Raw genomic sequence first — 21451 nt, 5'->3', positions numbered from 1 at the left:
AGTGTAGTCTAGTGACTCAACAGAAGGTGAAACAGTAGCTTGTTGTGTAGTCTAGTGACTCAACAGAAGGCTATACAGTAGCTTGTTGTGTAGTCTGCTGACTCAACAGAAGGCTATACAGTAGCTTGTTGTGTAGTCTAGTGACTCAACAGAAGGCTATACAGTAGCTTGTTGTGTAGTCTGCTGACTCAACAGAAGGCTATACAGTAGCTTGTTGTGTAGTCTAGTGACTCAACAGAAGGCTATACAGTAGCTTGTTGTGTAGTCTAGTGACTCAACAGAAGGCTAAACAGTAGCTTGTTGTGTAGTCTGCTGACTCAACAGAAGGCTACAGTAGCTTGTTGTGTAGTCTGCTGACTCAACAGAAGGCTACAGTAGCTTGTTGTGTAGTCTGCTGACTCAACAGAAGGCTATACAGTAGCTTGTTGTGTAGTCTAGTGACTCAACAGAAGGCTAAACAGTAGCTTGTTGTGTAGTCTAGTGACTCAACAGAAGGCGAAACAGTAGCTTGTTGTGTAGTCTGCTGACTCAACAGAAGGCTAAACAGTAGCTTGTTGTGTAGTCTGCTGACTCAACAGAAGGCTAAACAGTAGCTTGTTGTGTAGTCTGCTGACTCAACAGAAGGCTAAACAGTAGCTTGTTGTGTAGTCTAGTGACTCAACAGAAGGCTAAACAGTAGCTTGTTGTGTAGTCTAGTGACTCAACAGAAGGCTACAGTAGCTTGTTGTGTAGTCTAGTGACTCAACAGAAGGCTAAACAGTAGCTTGTTGTGTAGTCTGCTGACTCAACAGAAGGCTAAACAGTAGCTTGTTGTGTAGTCTGCTGACTCAACAGAAGGCTACAGTAGCTTGTTGTGTAGTCTAGTGACTCAACAGAAGGCTAAACAGTAGCTTGTTGTGTAGTCTGCTGACTCAACAGAAGGCTACAGTAGCTTGTTGTGTAGTCTAGTGACTCAACAGAAGGCTAAACAGTAGCTTGTTGTGTAGTCTGCTGAAACAGTAGCTTGTTGTGTAGTCTAGTGACTCAACAGAAGGTGAAACAGTAGCTTGTTGTGTAGTCTGCTGACTCAACAGAAGGCTACAGTAGCTTGTTGTGTAGTCTAGTGACTCAACAGAAGGCTAAACAGTAGCTTGTTGTGTAGTCTAGTGACTCAACAGAAGGCTATACAGTAGCTTGTTGTGTAGTCTAGTGACTCAACAGAAGGCTAAACAGTAGCTTGTTGTGTAGTCTGCTGACTCAACAGAAGGCTACAGTAGCTTGTTGTGTAGTCTGCTGACTCAACAGAAGGCTACAGTAGCTTGTTGTGTAGTCTGCTGACTCAACAGAAGGCTAAACAGTAGCTTGTTGTGTAGTCTAGTGACTCAACAGAAGGTGAAACAGTAGCTTGTTGTGTAGTCTGCTGACTCAACAGAAGGCTACAGTAGCTTGTTGTGTAGTCTAGTGACTCAACAGAAGGTGAAACAGTAGCTTGTTGTGTAGTCTAGTGACTCAACAGAAGGTGAAACAGTAGCTTGTTGTGTAGTCTAGTGACTCAACAGAAGGTGAAACAGTAGCTTGTTGTGTAGTCTAGTGACTCAACAGAAGGTGAAACAGTAGCTTGTTGTGTAGTCTGCTGACTCAACAGAAGGCTACAGTAGCTTGTTGTGTAGTCTAGTGACTCAACAGAAGGCTAAACAGTAGCTTGTTGTGTAGTCTAGTGACTCAACAGAAGGCTATACAGTAGCTTGTTGTGTAGTCTAGTGACTCAACAGAAGGTGAAACAGTAGCTTGTTGTGTAGTCTAGTGACTCAACAGAAGGTGAAACAGTAGCTTGTTGTGTAGTCTAGTGACTCAACAGAAGGCTATACAGTAGCTTGTTGTGTAGTCTGCTGACTCAACAGAAGGCTACAGTAGCTTGTTGTGTAGTCTGCTGACTCAACAGAAGGCTAAACAGTAGCTTGTTGTGTAGTCTGCTGACTCAACAGAAGGCTACAGTAGCTTGTTGTGTAGTCTGCTGACTCAACAGAAGGCTACAGTAGCTTGTTGTGTAGTCTGCTGACTCAACAGAAGGCTACAGTAGCTTGTTGTGTAGTCTAGTGACTCAACAGAAGGCTACAGTAGCTTGTTGTGTAGTCTGCTGACTCAACAGAAGGCTACAGTAGCTTGTTGTGTAGTCTAGTGACTCAACAGAAGGCTACAGTAGCTTGTTGTGTAGTCTAGTGACTCAACAGAAGGCTAAACAAATGAATACTTCACTGTAGAAAGAGTGCCTAATTGACGTGTTTGTTTATACGCTTTAAATTCATAATGGGGTTTATTTACATGCTTTAAATGCATTATTGCAATTCTTCACAAGCTTTCAAATGCATAATAGGAACACAATGATTTATTCTGTCTTCTGCTAAAACAGGAACAGAGAAAATAGGAGAGAGGAGAGAAGAGATGGAGAGGAAAAATTAATGAGAGGAGACGCGATGAGAGGAAAGGAGGGGAGATGGAGAGATACATGGAAGAGAGAGAAGAAAGAGGAGAGGAGGCAGAGGGAGATGGAGAGGAGAGGAAGCGGGAGAGAAAGAAAGAAAGAGGAGAGGAGAGAAAGAAAGAGGAGAGGAGAGGAGAGAGAGATGGAGAGGAAGCGGGAGAGAAAGAAAGAAAGAGGAGAGGAGAGAGAGATGGAGAGGAGAGGAAGCGGGAGAGAAGGAAAGAGGAGAGGAGAGAGAGATGGAGAGGAGAGAGAGATGGAGAGGAAGCGGGAGAGAAGGAAAGAGGAGAGGAGAGAGAGATGGAGAGGAAGCGGGAGAGAAGGAAAGAGGAGAGGAGAGAGAGATGGAGAGGAGAGGAAGCGGGAGAGAAGGAAAGAGGAGAGGAGAGAAAGAAAGAGGAGAGAGTATTCTCACTGTGTTATGGATGGGGGGATTATATTAAGTTGTAGATAAAAAGTTCATCAGTTCATCATCAATGTTATAGTCTATTAGAAAGCTAAGCTCTACATCCCATCCTTGCTGAGATGAGAGTAGAAACAGGAGAGTAGAGACGGTAGAGTAGAGACAGGAGAGTAGAGAGAGGAGAGTAGAGACAAGAGACTAGAGACAGGAGACTAGAGACGGGAGAGTAGCGACAAGAGACTAGAGACAGGAGAGTAGAGACGTTAGAGTAGAGACAGGAGAGTAGAGAGAGGAGAGTAGAGAGAGGAGAGTAGAGACAGGAGAGTAGAGACAGGAGAGTAGAAACAGGAGAGTAGAGAGAGGAGAGTAGAGACGAGACTAGAGACAGGAGACTAGAGACGGGAGACTAGAGACGGGAGAGTAGAGACGTTAGAGTAGAGACAGGAGAGTAGAGACAGGAGAGTAGAGAGAGGAGAGTAGAGAGAGGAGAGTAGAGACAGGAGTGTAGAGACGGTAGAGTAGAGACAGGAGAGTAGAGAGAGTAGAGTAGAGACAGGAGAGTAGAGACAGGAGAGTAGAGACGGGAGAGTAGAGACAGGAGAGTAGAGACAGGAGAGTAGAGACAGGAGAGTAGAGACAGGAGAGTAGAAACGGTAGAGTAGAGACAGGAGAGTAGAGACATTAGAGACTGTAGAGTAGAGACGGGAGAGTAGAAACAGGAGAGTAGAGACAGGAGAGTAGAAACAGGAGAGTAGAGACAGGAGAGTAGAGACAGGAGAGTAGAGACGGGAGAGTAGAGACGGTAGAGTAGAAACAGGAGAGTAGAGACATTAGAGTAGAGAGAGGAGAGTAGAGAGAGGAGAGTAGAAACGGTAAAGTAGAGACATTAGAGACGGTAGAGTAGAAACAGGAGAGTAGAAACAGGAGAGTAGAAACAGGAGAGTAGAGACGGGAGAGTAGAGACATTAGAGACGGTAGAGTAGAAACAGGAGAGTAGAGACATTAGAGTAGAGACAGGAGAGCAGAGACAGGAGAGTAGAGACGGGAGAGTAGAGACATTAGAGACGGTAGAGTAGAAACAGGAGAGTAGAAACAGGAGAGTAGAGACATTAGAGTAGAGACAGGAGAGTAGAAACGGTAAAGTAGAGACATTAGAGACTGTAGAGTAGAGATGGTAGACAGTTTTGAGGCACTCGTGATATGGATTCAATCCCAGTTCTTTAAACTTCTACACTGAACCTGTTTCAGAGAGGTGATGGTATCCAACAGCAGATTGATCACTAGAACATAAAGCGTATAGCGTTTGTGAGGTGTTATAATTTTGTGTTTTTTTTACTGTGTGCCTCCCCATGTTATAATTGGGCTTTTACTGTGAAATGCATAATGTTTTACTGTGTGATTCCCCGTTGTTATAATTGGGCTTTTACTGTGAAATGCATAATGTTTTACTGTGTGATTCCCCGTTGTTATAATTGGGCTTTTACTGTGAAATGCATAATGTTTTACTGTGTGATTCCCCGTTGTTATAATTGGACTTTTACTGTGAAATGCATAATGTTTTACTGTGTGATTCCCCGTTGTTATAATTGGGCTTTTACTGTGAAATGCATAATGTTTTACTGTGTGATTCCCCGTTGTTATAATTGGGCTTTTACTGTGAAATGCATAATGTTTTACTGTGTAATTCCCCGTTGTTATAATTGGGCTTTTACTGTGAAATACATAATGTTTCACTGTGTGACTCCCCATGTTATAATTGGGCTTTTACTGTGAAATACATAATGTTTCACTGTGTTATTCCCCAAGGGTTTAGTTACCTCTCTTTTCTCCCAGCAGGAATGGAGTCCAATTCCCAGACCACATCACAGGAACTGCTCATTCCTAATGACGTAAGTGTAGCTAGCAGCACTTTGTCTGCTATGTAACAAACATTGCCACATAACAATCCTGAACAATATTATTCAGTCAGACACCCGCCCACTAATCATTCCAGAGCTGTTCTCTGCTCTCGGATTCATTCCAATGTTGCCTCTAAACCCAGCGGGTACAACTGGGCTTGGAGTGTTGAAATGACTTCGTAACGATGTCACCTCTCTCTCTCTCTCTCTCTCTCCTCTCTCTCTCTCTCTCTCTCTCTCTCTCTCGCTCTCTCTCTCTCTCTCTCTCGCTCTCTCTCTCTCTCTCTCTCTCTCTCTCTCTCTCTCTCTCTCTCTCTCTCTCTCTCTCTCTCTCTCTGTCTCTCTCTCTCTCGCTCTCTCTCTCTCTCTCTCTCTCGTTATCTCTCTGTCTCGCTCTTGCCCTCCCTCCCGCCCTCCTTCTTTCATGTCCCTCCGTCCGTATGTCTCAGTGAAGTTCTATGAGTTTGAACTAAATCCAGTCATGATGCTTGTCATATTGAAAGGCTCTGTGCTGTCAAAACAGAGCAGTAAATAAAGCAACCAGAGGGCTTTCAACTGAGCCCTCTTTCCACACAATACAGTACAGCCCTCCTCTGTTCACCCCAGCCCAGGACAGCCCTCCTCTTTCCACACAATACAGTACAGCCCTCCTCTGTTCACCCCAGCCCAGGACAGCCCTCCTCTTTCCACACAATACAGTACAGCCCTCCTCTGTTCACCCCAGCCCAGGACAGCCCTCCTCTTTCCACACAATACAGTACAGCCCTCCTCTGTTCACCCCAGCCCAGGACAGCCCTCCTCTTTCCACACAATACAGTACAGCCCTCCTCTGTTCACCCCAGCCCAGGACAGCCCTCCTCTTTCCACACAATACAGTACAGCCCTCCTCTGTTCACCCCAGCCCAGGACAGCCCTCCTCTTTCCACACAATACAGTACAGCTCACCCAGCCCAGGACAGCCCTCCCCAGCTCACCCCAGGACAGCCCTCCTCTGTTCACCCCAGCCCAGGACAGCCCTCCTCTGTTCACCCCAGCCCAGGACAGCCCTCCCCAGCTCACCCCAGGACAGCCCTCCTCTGTTCACCCCAGCCCAGGACAGCCCTCCCCAGCTCGGCTCACCCCAGGACAGCCCTCCTCTGTTCACCCCAGCCCAGGACAGCCCTCCCCAGCTCACCCCAGGACAGCCCTCCTCTGTTCACCCCAGCTCAGGACAGCCCTCCTCTGTTCACCCCAGCTCAGGACAGCCCTCCTCTGTTCACCCCAGGACAGCCCTCCCCAGCTCGGCCCACCCCAGGACAGCCCTCCTCTGTTCAGCCCAGCCCAGGACAGCCCTCCCCAGCTCGGCCCACCCCAGCTCAGGACAGCCCTCCCCAGCTCGGCCCACCCCAGCTCAGGACAGCCCTCCTCTGTTCAGCCCAGCTCAGGACAGCCCTCCCCTGTTCAGCCCAGCCCAGGACAGCCCTCCCCAGCTCGGCCCACCCCAGCTCAGGACAGCCCTCCCCAGCTCGGCCCACCCCAGCTCAGGACAGCCCTCCTCTGTTCAGCCCAGCTCAGGACAGCCCTCCCCTGTTCAGCTCAGGACAGGACAGCCCTCCCCTGTTCAGCCCAGCCCAACTCAGTATGGCCCAGCCCCTCCCCAGCCCCTCCCAAGCCCCTCCCCTGCTCAGCCCAGCCAAACTCAGTATGGCCCAGCCCCTCCCCAGCCCCTCCCAAGCCCCTCCCCTGCCCCTGCCCAGCCCAACTCAGCATGGCCCAGCATAGACAGTGTAGACTCTAGAGGTGGGGGAAGTAGCAGGGCATAGTGCGGGGGGGGGGGGGGACACATACTTTAGACATGAGACAGAGCCAGAGCATGGGGCTTCCCAAACAAATTCCACCAGCCACTGATATCACCGCCCAACACTCCTGGAGAAGTGCCCTGATATGCTGGCCTTTGTTATTTCTGTCCCTGCATGTCAGAAGAGAAGGACTGCATGGTTCGGAAGTTTACCCTAGTCATCCATCCTAGATCGCTGCCAGGGCAGGGAGAATGAGGAAAAACGTCAAGACAGGGAGAATGAGGAAAAACGTCAAGACAGGGAGAATGAGGAAAAACGTCAAGACAGGGTGGATGAGGATAAACGTCAAGACAGGGTGGATGAGGATAAACGTCAAGACAGGGAGGATGAGGATAAACGTCAAGACAGGGAGGATGAGGATAAACGTCAGGACAGGGAGGGTGAGGATAAACGTCAAGACAGGGAGAATGAGGATAAACGTCAGGACAGGGAGGATGAGGATAAACATCAAGACAGGGAGAATGAGGATAAACGTCTATCGTTAATGAAAGGAACGGTGTGGATTTCAGATCTTTGTTTCAAGTCATTGTAATTGAGACTCTGAATATTCATATAGACAAGGAGACCGCAGTTACTTTTGTCCCACATTGTTAATATATCGTCTGTGTCTGAAAACGTTTCTAGCTATCAAATCCTTGCTTTCGGCCGTCCTTGGTTCCTCAATTCCTCTCAAAGCTCATTGAAGTCAGAGGAAGGGACCTTGGATCCTCTCGTCAAATACACTTTGAGAGAAACTGAAAGAACAGAAGATGGATTTGAGGGATGGTACGCAGCCATTGTTTGGCATTCTGTCATTGTGTTTCTGTGGTCTTCCGTTACAGACGGCCTTTCGCATTAAAGATTCAATGTTCTAACATCCGTCAAAACCTTGATGGATAAAGTTGTTAATCGTGTTAGATAAGGTCGCAACTCAAATTCTTTCCACAAAACCCCCTTTCTATCGGAAGGTGAACAATATGAATAGGAATAAGATGGGAGAGAGGGAAAGAGAAGAGAGAGAGAGAGAGAGAGAGAGAGACAGAGAGAGACAATAAGCCCGACAGGCACACGCTGCTGAGAATTTCCTGAGGGCCTGGAGGGGCTTTATCTGGGGGGGGGGCTGTGTGTGTGTGTGTGTGTCCACCAGCTCCACATAATAAGCCGTTTCACATTACAACTGGCAGCAGGGAATCCACCCAAAATAACCTGGTTGTTTTCCGCTTCTTTAACATCAGAATGAGATCAACTGAGTCCTGTGCTGTACAGTGATATGGGGACAGTTGGAGAGCTAACAGTCAGACAGACAAAGTGCTTTGGACCTGGTACTTGTCTGTGGGCACTTAGCTTAGTCCCCCCAAAATAATCAGCAGGCCATTAATAGACTGCAGTGGGGGAAGGAGGGGAGGGAGGGGAGAGAGGAGAGGAGGGAAGGAAGGATGGAGGGAAGGAAGGAAGGAGGGGAGGGAGGGGAGAGAGGAGAGGAGGGAAGGAAGGAAGGAGGGAGGGAGGGAAGGAAGGAAGGAGGATGGGAGAAGGACAGAGGGGTTGATAGATCAGACACTGGGTGAGCAGGTGACTCGTGACAAAAGAAGAGAGAGAGAGAGAGAGAGGGGGGAGATAGGGGAGATGGAGAGGGCGAAAGGAGAGGTAGAAAGACAGGACAGATGAGAGACAGAGAGAGACAGAGAGAGAGAGGAGAGCGCCGAGAGGAGAGCGAGTGAGGGGAGAACAAAAGGAAATGAAGGTCTGTCCTTTAGCTAAGCATGCCGAGCTGCCAACACGTCCATGTTGGTGTCACTTCATCACTGTCCAGGCCTCAGACATGACAGGGAGTTCTGTATCCCAAATGGAACCCTATTCCCTATATAGTACACTACTTTAGACCAGAGCTCTATGGCACCCTATTCCTTATATAGTACACTACTTTAGACCAGAGCTCTATGGGTCTTGATAAAAAGTAGTGCACTACAAATGGAATAGGGTGTAATTTGAGACACACTCACAGAGACATAGGGCTCTCTCTGGATCAGGGGCCTAACTCCTGACATCAGGGCCCCTCTCCACAAAGGGCCTCTGCCCTGACACTGACACTGAGCGGGGCTTCCTCTCAGACCTGGGTTGAAATACTGTTTCAAATCATTTTTTTGTAATTTCAAATAGTGAAATATCTGGGCTTTACTGACGCAATGAGAACAATAAAGTAGTTGCAAAAGTACAAATGTCTCACTCACCTGGCAGCTGGCACTCCAGTTAGACCAGATCACTCCAGTTAGACCAGATCACTCCAGTTAGACCAGATCACTCCAGTTAGACCAGATCACTCCAGTTAGACTAGATCACTCCAGTTAGACTAGATCACTCCAGTTAGACCAGATCACTCCAGTTAGACTAGATCACTCCAGTTAGACTAGATCACTCCAGTTAGACTAGATCACTCCAGTTAGACCAGATCACTCCAGTTAGACCAGATCACTCCAGTTAGACAGGATCACTCCAGTTAGACCAGATCACTCCAGTTAGACCAGATCACTCCAGTCAGACCAGATCACTCCAGTTAGACCAGATCACTCCAGTCAGACCAGATCACTCCAGTCAGACCAGATCACTCCAGTCAGACCAGATCACTCCAGTTAGACTAGATCACTCCAGTTAGACTCCAGTTAGACCAGATCACTCCAGTTAGACTCCAGTTAGACTAGATCACTCCAGTTAGACTAGATCACTCCAGTTAGACCAGATCACTCCAGTTAGACCAGATCACTCCAGTTAGACCAGATCACTCCAGTTAGACTCCAGTTAGACCAGATCACTCCAGTTAGACCAGATCACTCCAGTCAGACCAGATCACTCCAGTTAGACTAGATCACTCCAGTTAGACTCCAGTTAGACCAGATCACTCCAGTTAGACTCCAGTTAGACCAGATCACTCCAGTTAGACTAGATCACTCCAGTTAGACCAGATCACTCCAGTTAGACCAGATCACTCCAGTTAGACTAGATCACTCCAGTTAGACTCCAGTCAGACCAGATCACTCCAGTTAGACCAGATCAAACTCTACAAGTATTTGAAATATTTCGAATAGTACTTGAACCCAGGTCTGGCCCTGATCTCTGACACTGGGCTTGGCTATCTTTGACAGATCCCGTATCCCTTATCTATGCCCTCTGCTGTCACTGAGAATAACCAGACCTGAGAACACACACAGACAGGACACAGCAGAACCATACTACCACACTAGACCCAGACCACAGGAACACTAGACGATCCCAGAGCAGAGACAGGAGGATGAGAACACACACAGACAGGACACAGCAGAACCAAACTACCACACTAGACCCAGACCACAGGAACACTAGACGATCCCAGAGCAGAGACAGGAGGATGAGAACACACACAGACAGGACACAGCAGAACCATACTACCACACTAGACCCAGACCACAGGAACACTAGACGATCCCAGAGCAGAGACAGGAGGATGAGAACACACACAGACAGGACACAGCAGAACCATACTACCACACTAGACCCAGACCACAGGAACACTAGACGATCCCAGAGCAGAGACAGGAGGATGAGAACACACACAGACAGGACACAGCAGAACCAAACTACCACACTAGACCCAGACCACAGGAACACTAGACGATCCCAGAGCAGAGACAGGAGGATGAGAACACACACAGACAGGACACAGCAGAACCAAACTACCACACTAGACCCAGACCACAGGAACACTAGACGATCCCAGAGCAGAGACAGGAGGATGAGTCAGGCTGCAGCACCTATTGTAGTTTAAGTTGAGAGCTCTGATATATTGTTCCAAACAAGACTAGCGATTATTAAAAAATATATATATTTAACCTTTATTTAACTAGGCAAGTCAGTTAAGAACAAATTCTTGTTTACACTGACGGCCTACCAAAAGGCAAAAAAGGCCTCCTGTGGCGATGGGGGCTGGGATTAAAAAAAATGTCAATAAAAATAAATATAGGACAAAACACACATCACGACAAGAGAGACAAGACAACACTACGTAAAGAGAGACCTAAGACAACAGCATAGCAAGGCAGCAACATATGACAACACAGCGTGGTAGCAACACAACATGACAACAACATGGTAGCAACACAACATGACAACAACATGGTAGAAACACAACATGACAACAACATGGTAGCAACACAACATGACAACAACATGGCAGCAGCACAACATGACAACAACATGGTAGAAACACAACATGACAACACAGCGTGGTAGCAACACAACATGACAACAACATGGTAGCAACACAACATGACAACAACATGGCAGCAGCACAGCATGACAACAACATGGTAGCTACACAACATGACAACAACATGCGCAGCACCGCACAACATGGAGCACACAACATGCCCGGTAGCTACACAACAGCACCTGGAGCCACACAGACACCTGGTAGCCCCTGACACAACATGGCAGCAGCACAACATGCCCGGTAGCTACACAACATGACAACAACATGGCGCGCCCTGACCCGGGCTACACAACATGACAACAACATGGTAGCTACACAACATGACAACAACATGGTAGCTCACACAGACACCTGGAGCACACACAGACACCGGTAGCACCACAGACACACACGGTGCACCCCTGACAAGTATTATTGGGCACAGAAACATCACAACTGTCAGTAAGAGTGTCCATGATTGAGTCTTTGAATGAAGAGCTGGAGATAAAACTGTCCGGTTTGAGTGTTTGGTGCAGCTCGTTCTAGTCGCTAGCTGCAGCGAACTGAGAAGACGAGCGACCCAGGAATGTGTGTGTGCTTTGGAGACCTTTAACAGAATGTGACTGGCAGAACAGGGGTTGTATGTGGAGGATGAGGGCTGCAGTAGATATCTCAGATAGGGCGGAGTGAGGCCTAAGAGGGTTTTATAAATAAGCATCAACCAGTGGGTCTTGCGACGGGTATACAGAGATCACCAGTTTACAGAGGAATATACCCATTGATGGATGGATGACCCTGTTGGCTTCAATCACTCAGTGGCCAGTTTATTAGGTCGGCCACAATCACTCAGTGACCAGTTTATTAGGTACACCCATCTAGTATCGGGCCGGACCCCCCTTTGCCTCCAGAACAGTGTGAATTCTTTGGGGCATAGAAACGTTGCTTAATTGCTAATTTCCCACACGATTACACCACCAGCCTGTACCGTTGACACCAGGCAGGATGGGGCCATGGACTCATGCTGCTTAAGCCAAATCCTGACTCTGCCATCAGAATGACGTAACAGGAACCAAGATTCATCGGACCAGGCGATGTTTTTACACTCCTCAATTGTCCGGTGTTGGCGATGGCGTGCCCACTGGAGCGATTCTTCTTCTTCTTGTTTTCAGCTGACAGGAGTGGAACCCGGTGTGGTCGTCTGCTGCATTAGCCCATCTGTGACATTCTCCTTCGACCTCTCATCAACGAGCTGTTTTCATCCACAGGATGTGGACTGTTTTGTTGTTGTTGGTTTGTTTTACATTTCTGCTGTTTGTTTCTGATTGCATTTCTATTATACCTTCCGTGTGGCTCAGTTGGTAGAGCATGGTGTGTGCAATGCCAGGGTTGTGGGTTCGATTCCCACGGGGGGCCAGTACAAAAAAATTCAAATAATAATAATTTAAATGCATGAAATGTATGTATTCACTCTGGATAAGAGCGTCTGCTAAATGACTTAAATGTAAAATGTACCCACTATAACAGAAACACTAGTCTGACCCACTATAACAGAAACACTTGTGTGACTCATGTCCAGAAGCAAATACACTTGTGAAGTTACCGTGGTAAGAAATCAATAGTCACTTACCTTCAATGGGTATAGGTGAGGGATCTGTTGGCTGTAGCAGGATGTAGTGTACAGATTGACTACCAGTATGGTTTGCAAGGTATTGGAATTGACCCCTGATTTTAAAGGTTAGTAGCTTTTCCTTGTTAGATCTGTTCTGCACTGAGACAAACTGTGGGACTGGAGGGAGTACATGTTTGTTTTTAAACCATGCTCAAGACAATGTTTCCATGATACACAAACGTTTACATTTATTTCTCATGTACAGTGCCTTCGGAAAGTATTCAGACCCCTTGACTTTTTCCACATTTTGTTACGTTACAGACTTATTCTAAAATGGATGTGAAAAAAAAAAATACTATTCTCTGCAATCTACACACAATACCCCATAATGACATCACAATACCCCATAATGACATCACAATACCCCATAATGACATCACAATACCCCATAATGACAAAGCGAAAACAGTTTTTTTTGAAAATGTTGTTAATTTATTAAAAATAAAAAGCAGAAATACCTTATTTACATAAGTATTCAGACCCTTTGCTATGAGACTCAAAACTGAGCTCAGGTGCATCCTGTTTCCATCGATCATCCTTGAGATGTTTCTACAACTTGATTGTAGTCCACCTGTGGTAAATTCAATTGATTGGACATGATTTGGAAAGGCACACACCTGAGTATATAAGGTCTCACAGCTGACAGTGCATGTCAGAGCAAAAAACCAAGTCATGAGGTCGAAGGAATTGTCCGTAGAGCTCTGAGACAGGATTGCATCGAGGCACAGATCTGGGGAAGTGTACCAAAAAATGTCTGTAGCATTGAAGGTTCGCCAAGAACACAGTGGCCTCCGTCATTCTTAAATGGAAGAAGTTTGGAACCACCAAGACTCATCCTAGAGCTTGCTGCCCTGTCAAACTGAGCAATCTGGGAAGAAGGGCCTTGGTCAGGGAGGTGACCAAGAACCCGATGGTCACTGACAGACCTCTAGAGTTCCTCTGTGGAGATGGGAGAACCTTCCAGAAGGACAACCATCTCTGTAGCACTCCACCAATCAGGCCTTTATGGTGGAGTGGCCAGGAGGAAGCCACTCCTCAGTAAAAGGCACATGACAGCCCGCTTAGACAGCCAAAAGGCACCTAAAGACTCTCAGACCATGAGAAACAAGATTCTCTGATCTGATGAAATCAAGATTGAACTCTTTGGCCTGAATGCCAAGTGTCACGTCTGGAGGAAACCTCGCACCATCACTACGGTGAAGCATGGTGGATGCAGCATCATGCTGTGGGGATGTTTTTCAGCAGCAGGGACTGGGAGACTAGTCAGGATCGAGGGAAAGATGAACAGAGCAAAGTACAGAGAGATCCTTGATGAAAACCTGCTCCAGAGCACTCAGGACCTCAGACTGGGGCGAAAGTTCCCCTTCCAATAGGACAACGACCCCAAGCACACAGCCAAGACAATGCAGGAGTGGCTTCGGGACAAGTCTCTGAATGTCCTTGAGTGGCCCAGCCAGAGCCCGGACTTGAACCCAATTGAACATCTGGAGAGACTTGAAAATAGCTGTGCAGCAATGCTCCCCATCCAACCTGACAGAGCTTGAGAGGATCTGCAGAGAAGAATGGGAGTAACTCCCCAAATACAGGTGTACCAAGCGTATAGCGTCATACCCAAGAAGACTTGAGGCTGTAATCACTGCCAAAGCTGCTTCAACAAAGTCCTGAGTAAAGGGTCTGAATACTTATGTAAATGTGATATTTCAGTTTCTTTTTTTTAATAGATTTGCAAAAAAAGAAAAAGAAAATTGCTTTGTCATTATGGGGTATTGTGAAGTCATTATGGGGTATTGTGATGTCATTATGGGGTATTGTGATGTCATTATGGGGTATTGTGATGTCATTATGGGGTATTGTGATGTCATTATGGGGTATTGTGATGTCATTATGGTGTATTGTGATGTCATTATGGGGTATTGTGATGTCATTATGGGGTATTGTGATGTCATTATGGTGTATTGTGATGTCATTATGGGGTATTGTGTGTAGATTGATGAGATAAAAAAAAAATGTAATCAATTTTAGAATAAGGCTGTAATGTAACAAAATTAGGAAAAAGTCAAGGTGTTTGAATACTTTCCCGAATGCACTGTATTCTGGGAAGTCACATTAAGATTGCCATCTGTTGTTCAAGTGTACCCTGAACATTTAGTATGGTCAACACTAACTCCCTTTGGAGTTAGGACATGATCTGTCAAGTGTCTGGTGAAGCGTCCTCGTTTCTTCCCTCTCTCCTTGGCTCCATCATTGACCTGATCATCATCGGGCATCAGGGAACCAAGATCAAAACACACACACAGGCCTCCTCCCACATTCTCACGTCCCCCCTCTCTCTCTCCTCTCTCTCTCCTTCAGCTCATCGGCTCCATCATCGGGCGTCAGGGAACCAAGATCAATGAGATCCGCCAGGCGTCAGGGGCTCAGATAAAGATTGGTAGCCAGCTGGACAGCACCAGTGATAGAGCCGTCACCATCACAGGGACCCCCATCTCTATCAACCTGGCCCAATACCTCATCACCTCCTGGTAAGAGAATTCTCTGCCACCACCGAGCACAGCACACAAGGAGTAGAGAGGGAGGGAGGGAGGGAGGGAGGGACATCACCATCACGGGAACAACCATCTCCATTAACTTTACCCAACACCACCTCCTGGTAAGAGAAAGCACCTCCCCTCCCTCTCCCTCTCCCTCCTCCTGGTAAGAGAAAGCACCCCCCCCCCCCCACCTCCTGGTAAGAGAAAGCACCTCCCCTCCCTCTCCCACCTCCTGGTAAGAGAAAGCACCTCCCCTCTCCTCCCTCTCCCACCTCCTGGTTAGAGAAAGCACCACCCCTCCCCTCCCTCTCCCACCTCCTGGTTAGAGAAAGCACCTCCCCTCCCCTCCCTCTCCCACCTCCTGGTTACAGAAAGCACCACCCCTCCTCTCCCTCTCCCACCTCCTGGTTAGAGAAAGCACCTCCCCTCCCCTCCCTCTCCCACCTCCTGGTTAGAGAAAGCACCTCCCCTCCCTCTCCCACCTCCTGGTAAGAGAAAGCACCACCCCTCCTCTCCCACCTCCTGGTAAGAGAAAGCACCTCCCCTCCCCTCCCTCTCCCTCCTCCTGGTAAGAGAAAGCACCTCCCCTCCCCTCCCACCTCCTGGTAAGAGAAAGCACCTCCCCTCCCTCTCCCACCTCCTGGTAAGAGAAAGCACCACCCCTCCCTCTCCCACCTCCTGGTAAGAGAAAGCACCTCCCCTCTCCTCCCTCTACCACCTCCTGGTAAGAGAAAGCACCTCCTGGTAAGAGAAAGCACCTCCCCTCCCCTCCCTCTCCCACCTCCTGGTAAGAGAAAGCACCTCCCCTCCCTCTCCCACCTCCTGGTAAGAGAAAGCACCACCCCTCCCCTCCCTCTCCCACCTCCTGGTAAGAGAAAGCACCTCCCCTCCCCTCCCTCTCCCACCTCCTGGTAAGAGAAAGCCACCTCCCCTCCCTCTCCCACCTCCTGGTAAGAGAAAGCACCACCCCTCCCCTCCCTCTCCCACCTCCTGGTAAGAGAAAGCACCTCCCCTCCCTCTCCCACCTCCTGGTAAGAGAAAGCACCACCCCTCCCTCTCCCACCTCCTGGTAAGAGAAAGCACCTCCCCTCCCCTCCCTCTCCCTCCTCCTGGTAAGAGAAAGCACCTCCCCTCCCTCTCCCACCTCCTGGTAAGAGAAAGCACCTCCCCTCCCTCTCCCACCTCCTGGTAAGAGAAAGCACCACCCCTCCCTCTCCCACCTCCTGGTAAGAGAAAGCACCTCCCCTCTCCTCCCTCTACCACCTCCTGGTAAGAGAAAGCACCTCCTGGTAAGAGAAAGCACCTCCCCTCCCTCTCCCACCTCCTGCTAAGAGAAAGCACCTCCCCTCCCCTCCCTCTCCCTCCTCCTGGTAAGAGAAAGCACCTCCCCTCCCTCTCCCACCTCCTGGTAAGAGAAAGCACCTCCCCTCCCCTCCTCTCCCTCCTCCTGGTAAGAGAAAGCACCCCCCCTCCTCTCCCACCTCCTGGTAAGAGAAAGCACCACCCCTCTCCTCCCTCTCCCTCCTCCTGGTAAGAGAAAGCACCTCCCCTCCCTCTCCCTCCTCCTGGTAAGAGAAAGCACCACCCAGCAGGACAACAATGTAAACAATAAGATACAAGATGTGTACAGTATCTTTTAGCCCCAGCAACTGGACCACTTCCTGGCAGTGCTTGAATTGGGCCGGTACACACTGGTACAGAGCGCTGTTTGAGTCCAACACCTTATTGAATTGGCTCTAAAATATGACTTAACAATACTGTCAAATTAGAATAAGTACTGGCACCTGTTTTATTCCACTGGTCAGGTCACATGATCAGGAAAGAACCCTGGTCAGGTCACATGATCAGGAAAGAACCCTGGTCAGGTCACACGATCAGGAAAGAACCCTGGTCAGGTCACATGATCAGGAAAGAACCCTGGTCAGGTCACACGATCAGGAAAGAACCCTGGTCAGGTCACATGATCAGGAAAGAACCCTGGTCAGGTCACATGATCAGGAAAGAACCCTGGTCAGGTCACATGATCAGGAAAGAACCCTGGTCAGGTCACATGATCAGGAAAAAACCCTGGCCCTAGAAACTCATGTCTCCAGACTCAGTCCTACTGCTTCATGAGAGAATCTTTACACATTTATCTCCACAGATTACACATTTGGACAAAGGAGTTTTACTTCTGAGTATTGGAGAGATAGACTACAACAACCCATACTATTAGAAAACGACACTTGCAACACATTTGCATTAAGGATACTAAAACTGTCAAGTATGACAATGATGCGCTAACACACTGATTAAATACAATTGCGTGACTGTTCTCTGAGGACCTCTCGCCTCCGATCAGCACAGCGACTAGAGCGTTTACAGTTCACTCGCTGTCTCTCTTCCAGGTGTTGCATCTGACAGGTTAAAGTGCTACATTTTGAACATACCCTATAAGTACGAAGTGCAAAACATTGGACTGTAGGGCCAGAACGTCACACCATAACATTCCATCATTCTTCTACCCTAAAAAACATATTATAGCCATGCTGAATTACACATCCTACATGTTCTATTACTAATTACACTATATTACTAATTACACTATATTACTTATTACACTATATTACTAATTACACTATATTACTTATTACACTATATTACTAATTACACTATATTACTAATTACACTATATTACTAATTACACTGTATTACTAGTTACACTGTATTACTTATTACACTATATTACTAATTACACTGTATTACTAGTTACACTGTATTACTTATTACACTATATTACTAATTACACTATATTACTAATTACACTATATTACTAATTACACTATATTAGTAAGTAGTTAGAAATTGTATTCACACAGACAATACATTCGCAATATGCAATATATATATTTCATTACATATTGACAAATGCAATATGTATATTCGAATCTTACAATAATAAGGAAATTCCTAATGAACTTTGAACTTATTTGTTTCCCTTACCCAAGCCCCTACCCAAGCCATCACCCTGACTTATAGCACCCTCTCCCCACATGAGAGTCCTAAAGAACCCCCTTCCAGTAATCTGTTGCCAACCTCCAGCAAAACACACATTTTTTTATCTCCTTTTATTTAATTTATTTAATTTTTACTTTCTTTAACATGTCTTTTATTTATTTAACCTTCTAACCCGTTTTCATCCGGTACTCCTCCTTCCCTCCTTTCCTCCTTTCCTCGTCCCTCCCTCCCTCCCTCCCTCCCTCCACCCTCCCTTCCCTCCCTCCACCCCTCCACCTCCTATCGTCCTCCTCCTATCCCCCTGTGCAGTTTAGAGACCGCCAAATCCACCGCCCAGTCTTCCTCCATGTCGACCTCTGCTGACCTCACCATGGCCTACACCCAACCCCCCTCCCCCGCCTCCTCCTCAGCCGCTGCTGCTGCCACCCTGGCTGCCATGGGCTGCCCCGGCATGTCCCACCCCCACGCTGCAGTCCCCATGATGGGCAACCCCTACGGGGCCCTCCCCCTCTCCAGCCTCCTCGGAATGCAATCCATGAAATCCCTCCAATCCATGCCCTACCTGGCTTTATCCAACCCTGCCGCCAATGCAGCCGCCGCCCAGGCCCAGGCCCAGGCCCAGGCCCAGGCTCAGGCTCAGGCTCAGGCCCAGGCCCAGGCTCAGATCTATACGGCGAAGATTTCTTCCGCCAATGGGATCGGGAAGAAACCAGAGAGACAGAAGTTTGCGCCGTACTGATGACGTCTGTCTCCATCCTCCATCTATCCCTCCAGCTCTCACCTCCTCCGTCCACGAGACAAGAAAGAAAGGGGGAAAGAATGGAGGGAAGGAAATAGCAGGGTTTTTTTGTTCTCCTCCATTCTCTTTCTTCTTGCTTGATGATGTGGTTGTAGTTGGACATTTTCGATTGATTTAGTTTTTTAGGCTTTTTTTGTCCTTTATATAGTGAACCACTAGGAGGAACGTTTGATTGGCTCGTTTAGATAGCTATATTTATGTTGTCAGGTCTTGGAAACCTATTTAAGCCATAGTCTGCGTCCCAAATGGCAACCTAATTCCTTTACGGTGCACTACTTTAGTCCAGAGCACATACGGTTCAGGTTGAAAGAAGTGCGCTATATAGGGAATAGGGTGGCATTTGGGATGCACACATAGACTATTCCTAACTTCCATTTTTATCTTCTTCTAACCTTCCTTTCGTTCTACTGTACTGCTGTTATTGATTATTGATTTATTATTGATAATAATGAAATATTCCCACTAAGAGTTTATAAATTAAAACACTGGTGAGTGATGCTCAACTGTACGTGCGTATGAGCTTTTATACAGTACATGATGTCTGTTTCGGTTTCTTCCTGTGTTCAACTCCTCAATTTTTTGAAGAACGATGTAAAAAAAAAAAAAAAAAGTTTAAAAAAATGACTAGACAAAAAAATCTAACCTCTCGTTTTGCGTTGTTTTTTTGTGAGTTTTTGGTAATATTTTATTTGAAATGTGTTGTTTAATTTATTTTATTTATTATGCCGAGTATTACTTTTATGATAAAATGTTAGATTTTGGGGGGAGGGGAATGGCAGCGAGTACTACTAAGACTACGAGTTATTTCATCCTGTCCTGAGTTTTAACTCTAACATGGTGACCAGACTGCTCGCGAGCTCCACTCTAACATGGTGACCAGACTGCTCGCGAGCTCCACTCTAACATGGTGACCAGACTGCTCGTGAGCTCCACTCTAACATGGTGACCAGACTGCTCGCGAGCTCCACTCTAACATGGTGACCAGACTGCTCGCGAGCTCCTCTTTAACATGGTGACCAGACTGCTCGCGAGCTACACTCTAACATGGTGACCAGACTACTCGCGAGCTCCACTCTAACATGGTGACCAGACTGCACCCGCGAGGGCCACTCTAACATGGTGACCAGACTGCTCGCGAGCTCCTCTCTAACATGGTGACCAGACTGGTCGCGAGCTCCACTCTAACATGGTGACCAGACTGCTCGCGAGCTCCACTCTAACATGGTGACCAGACTGCTCGCGAGCTCCTCTTTAACATGGTGACCAGACTGCTCGCGAGCTCCACTCTAACATGGTGACCAGACTGCTCGCGAGCTCCACTCTAACATGGTGACCAGACTACTCGCGAGCTCCACTCTAACATGGTGATCAGACTGCTCGCGAGCTCCACTCTAACATGGTGACCAGACTGCTCGCGAGCTCCACTCTAACATGGTGACCAGACTACTCGCGAGCTCCACTCTAACATGGTGACCAGACTGCTCGCGAGCGCCACTCTAACATGGTGACCAGACTGCTCGCGAGCGCCACTCTAACATGGTGACCAGACTGCTCGCGAGCTCCACTCTAACATGGTGACCAGACTACTCGCGAGCTCCTCTTTAACATGGTGACCACACTGCTCGCGAGCTCCACTCTAACATGGTGACCAGACTGCTCGCGAGCTCCACTCTAACATGGTGACCAGACTGCTCGCGAGCTCCTCTTTAACATGGTGACCAGACTGCTCGCGAGCGCCACTCTAACATGGTGACCAGACTGCTCGCGAGCGCCACTCTAACATGGTGATCAGACTGCTCGCGAGCTCCTCTTTAACATGGTGACCACACTGCTCGCGAGCTCCTCTTTAACATGGTGACCACACTGCTCGCGAGCTCCACTCTAACATGGTGACCACACTGCTCGCGAGCTCCACTCTAACATGGTATTTCCTCCTGTCTCTCACCACAGAAGTGGTATCTTCTACTAAAGGTTGTTGTTTATTTTAACAACATTATGTTTTTGTTGAATAGAGAAATTGTGTTTCCACAACTGATATGTCAATATTATTAAACATTTAACACGATAAAAGCTGTGTATTTCCAACTTTCTTACTGGGATTTAAACAGCAAAACCTCTGTTAGGACGTGTCTGAGGGATGAGAGATGATTTTCTCACCCCAGCTGTCAAACTAAGATGCCATGCATGGTAGCTACTCTTGTGAGACTAATGCTGCATGTTAGCTTGGACAAACACGCACACATACACAAACACACACACATTGAAACACACACACACGTTAAAATACAATAAAATGGATCTCTACAGACTCGATACATAACCACAGACTCTATAGACATACATAACCAGACTGTATAGACATACATAACTACAGACTCTATAGACATACATAACTACAGACTATAGACATACATGACTACAGACTCTATAGACATACATAACCAGACTGTATAGACATACATAACTACAGACATACATAACTAGACTATAGACATACATGACTACAGACTCTATAGACATACATAACTACAGACTATAGACATACATAACTACAGATCCTATAGACATACATAACTACAGACTCTATAGACATACATAACCAGACTCTATAGACATACAGGACAACAGGACAGCAGGACAACAGGACAGCAGGA

At 47.3% G+C, this 21451-nt stretch overlaps 1 protein-coding gene across 3 annotated transcripts in view; it reads left to right on the top strand.

Moving 5' to 3' along the window:
- Nucleotides 1-20867, top strand: part of LOC106566209 (poly(rC)-binding protein 2) — a 165214-nt gene extending 144347 nt beyond the window's left edge. For 2 of the 3 annotated variants that reach the window (XM_082959516.1, XM_082959518.1), the window contains 3 exons: nucleotides 4698-4753; nucleotides 14823-14992; nucleotides 18308-20867. In XM_082959516.1, coding sequence (XP_082815642.1) covers nucleotides 4698-4753; nucleotides 14823-14992; nucleotides 18308-18737 — 656 coding nt within the window. In that variant the 3' untranslated portion in view covers nucleotides 18738-20867. The remainder of the gene's footprint in view (nucleotides 1-4697; nucleotides 4754-14822; nucleotides 14993-18307) is intronic. The other variant, XM_082959517.1, reaches the window with a different exon arrangement.
- Nucleotides 20868-21451: the final 584 nt, after the last annotated feature.

Source organism: Salmo salar, chromosome 12 (genome assembly GCF_965601325.2).
Source record: "Salmo salar chromosome 12, fSalSal1, whole genome shotgun sequence".
Classification (NCBI taxonomy): domain Eukaryota; kingdom Metazoa; phylum Chordata; class Actinopteri; order Salmoniformes; family Salmonidae; genus Salmo; species Salmo salar.
The sequence above is the reverse complement of the archived record's forward strand: the minus strand, read 5'-3'. Positions and strand labels throughout refer to the sequence as shown.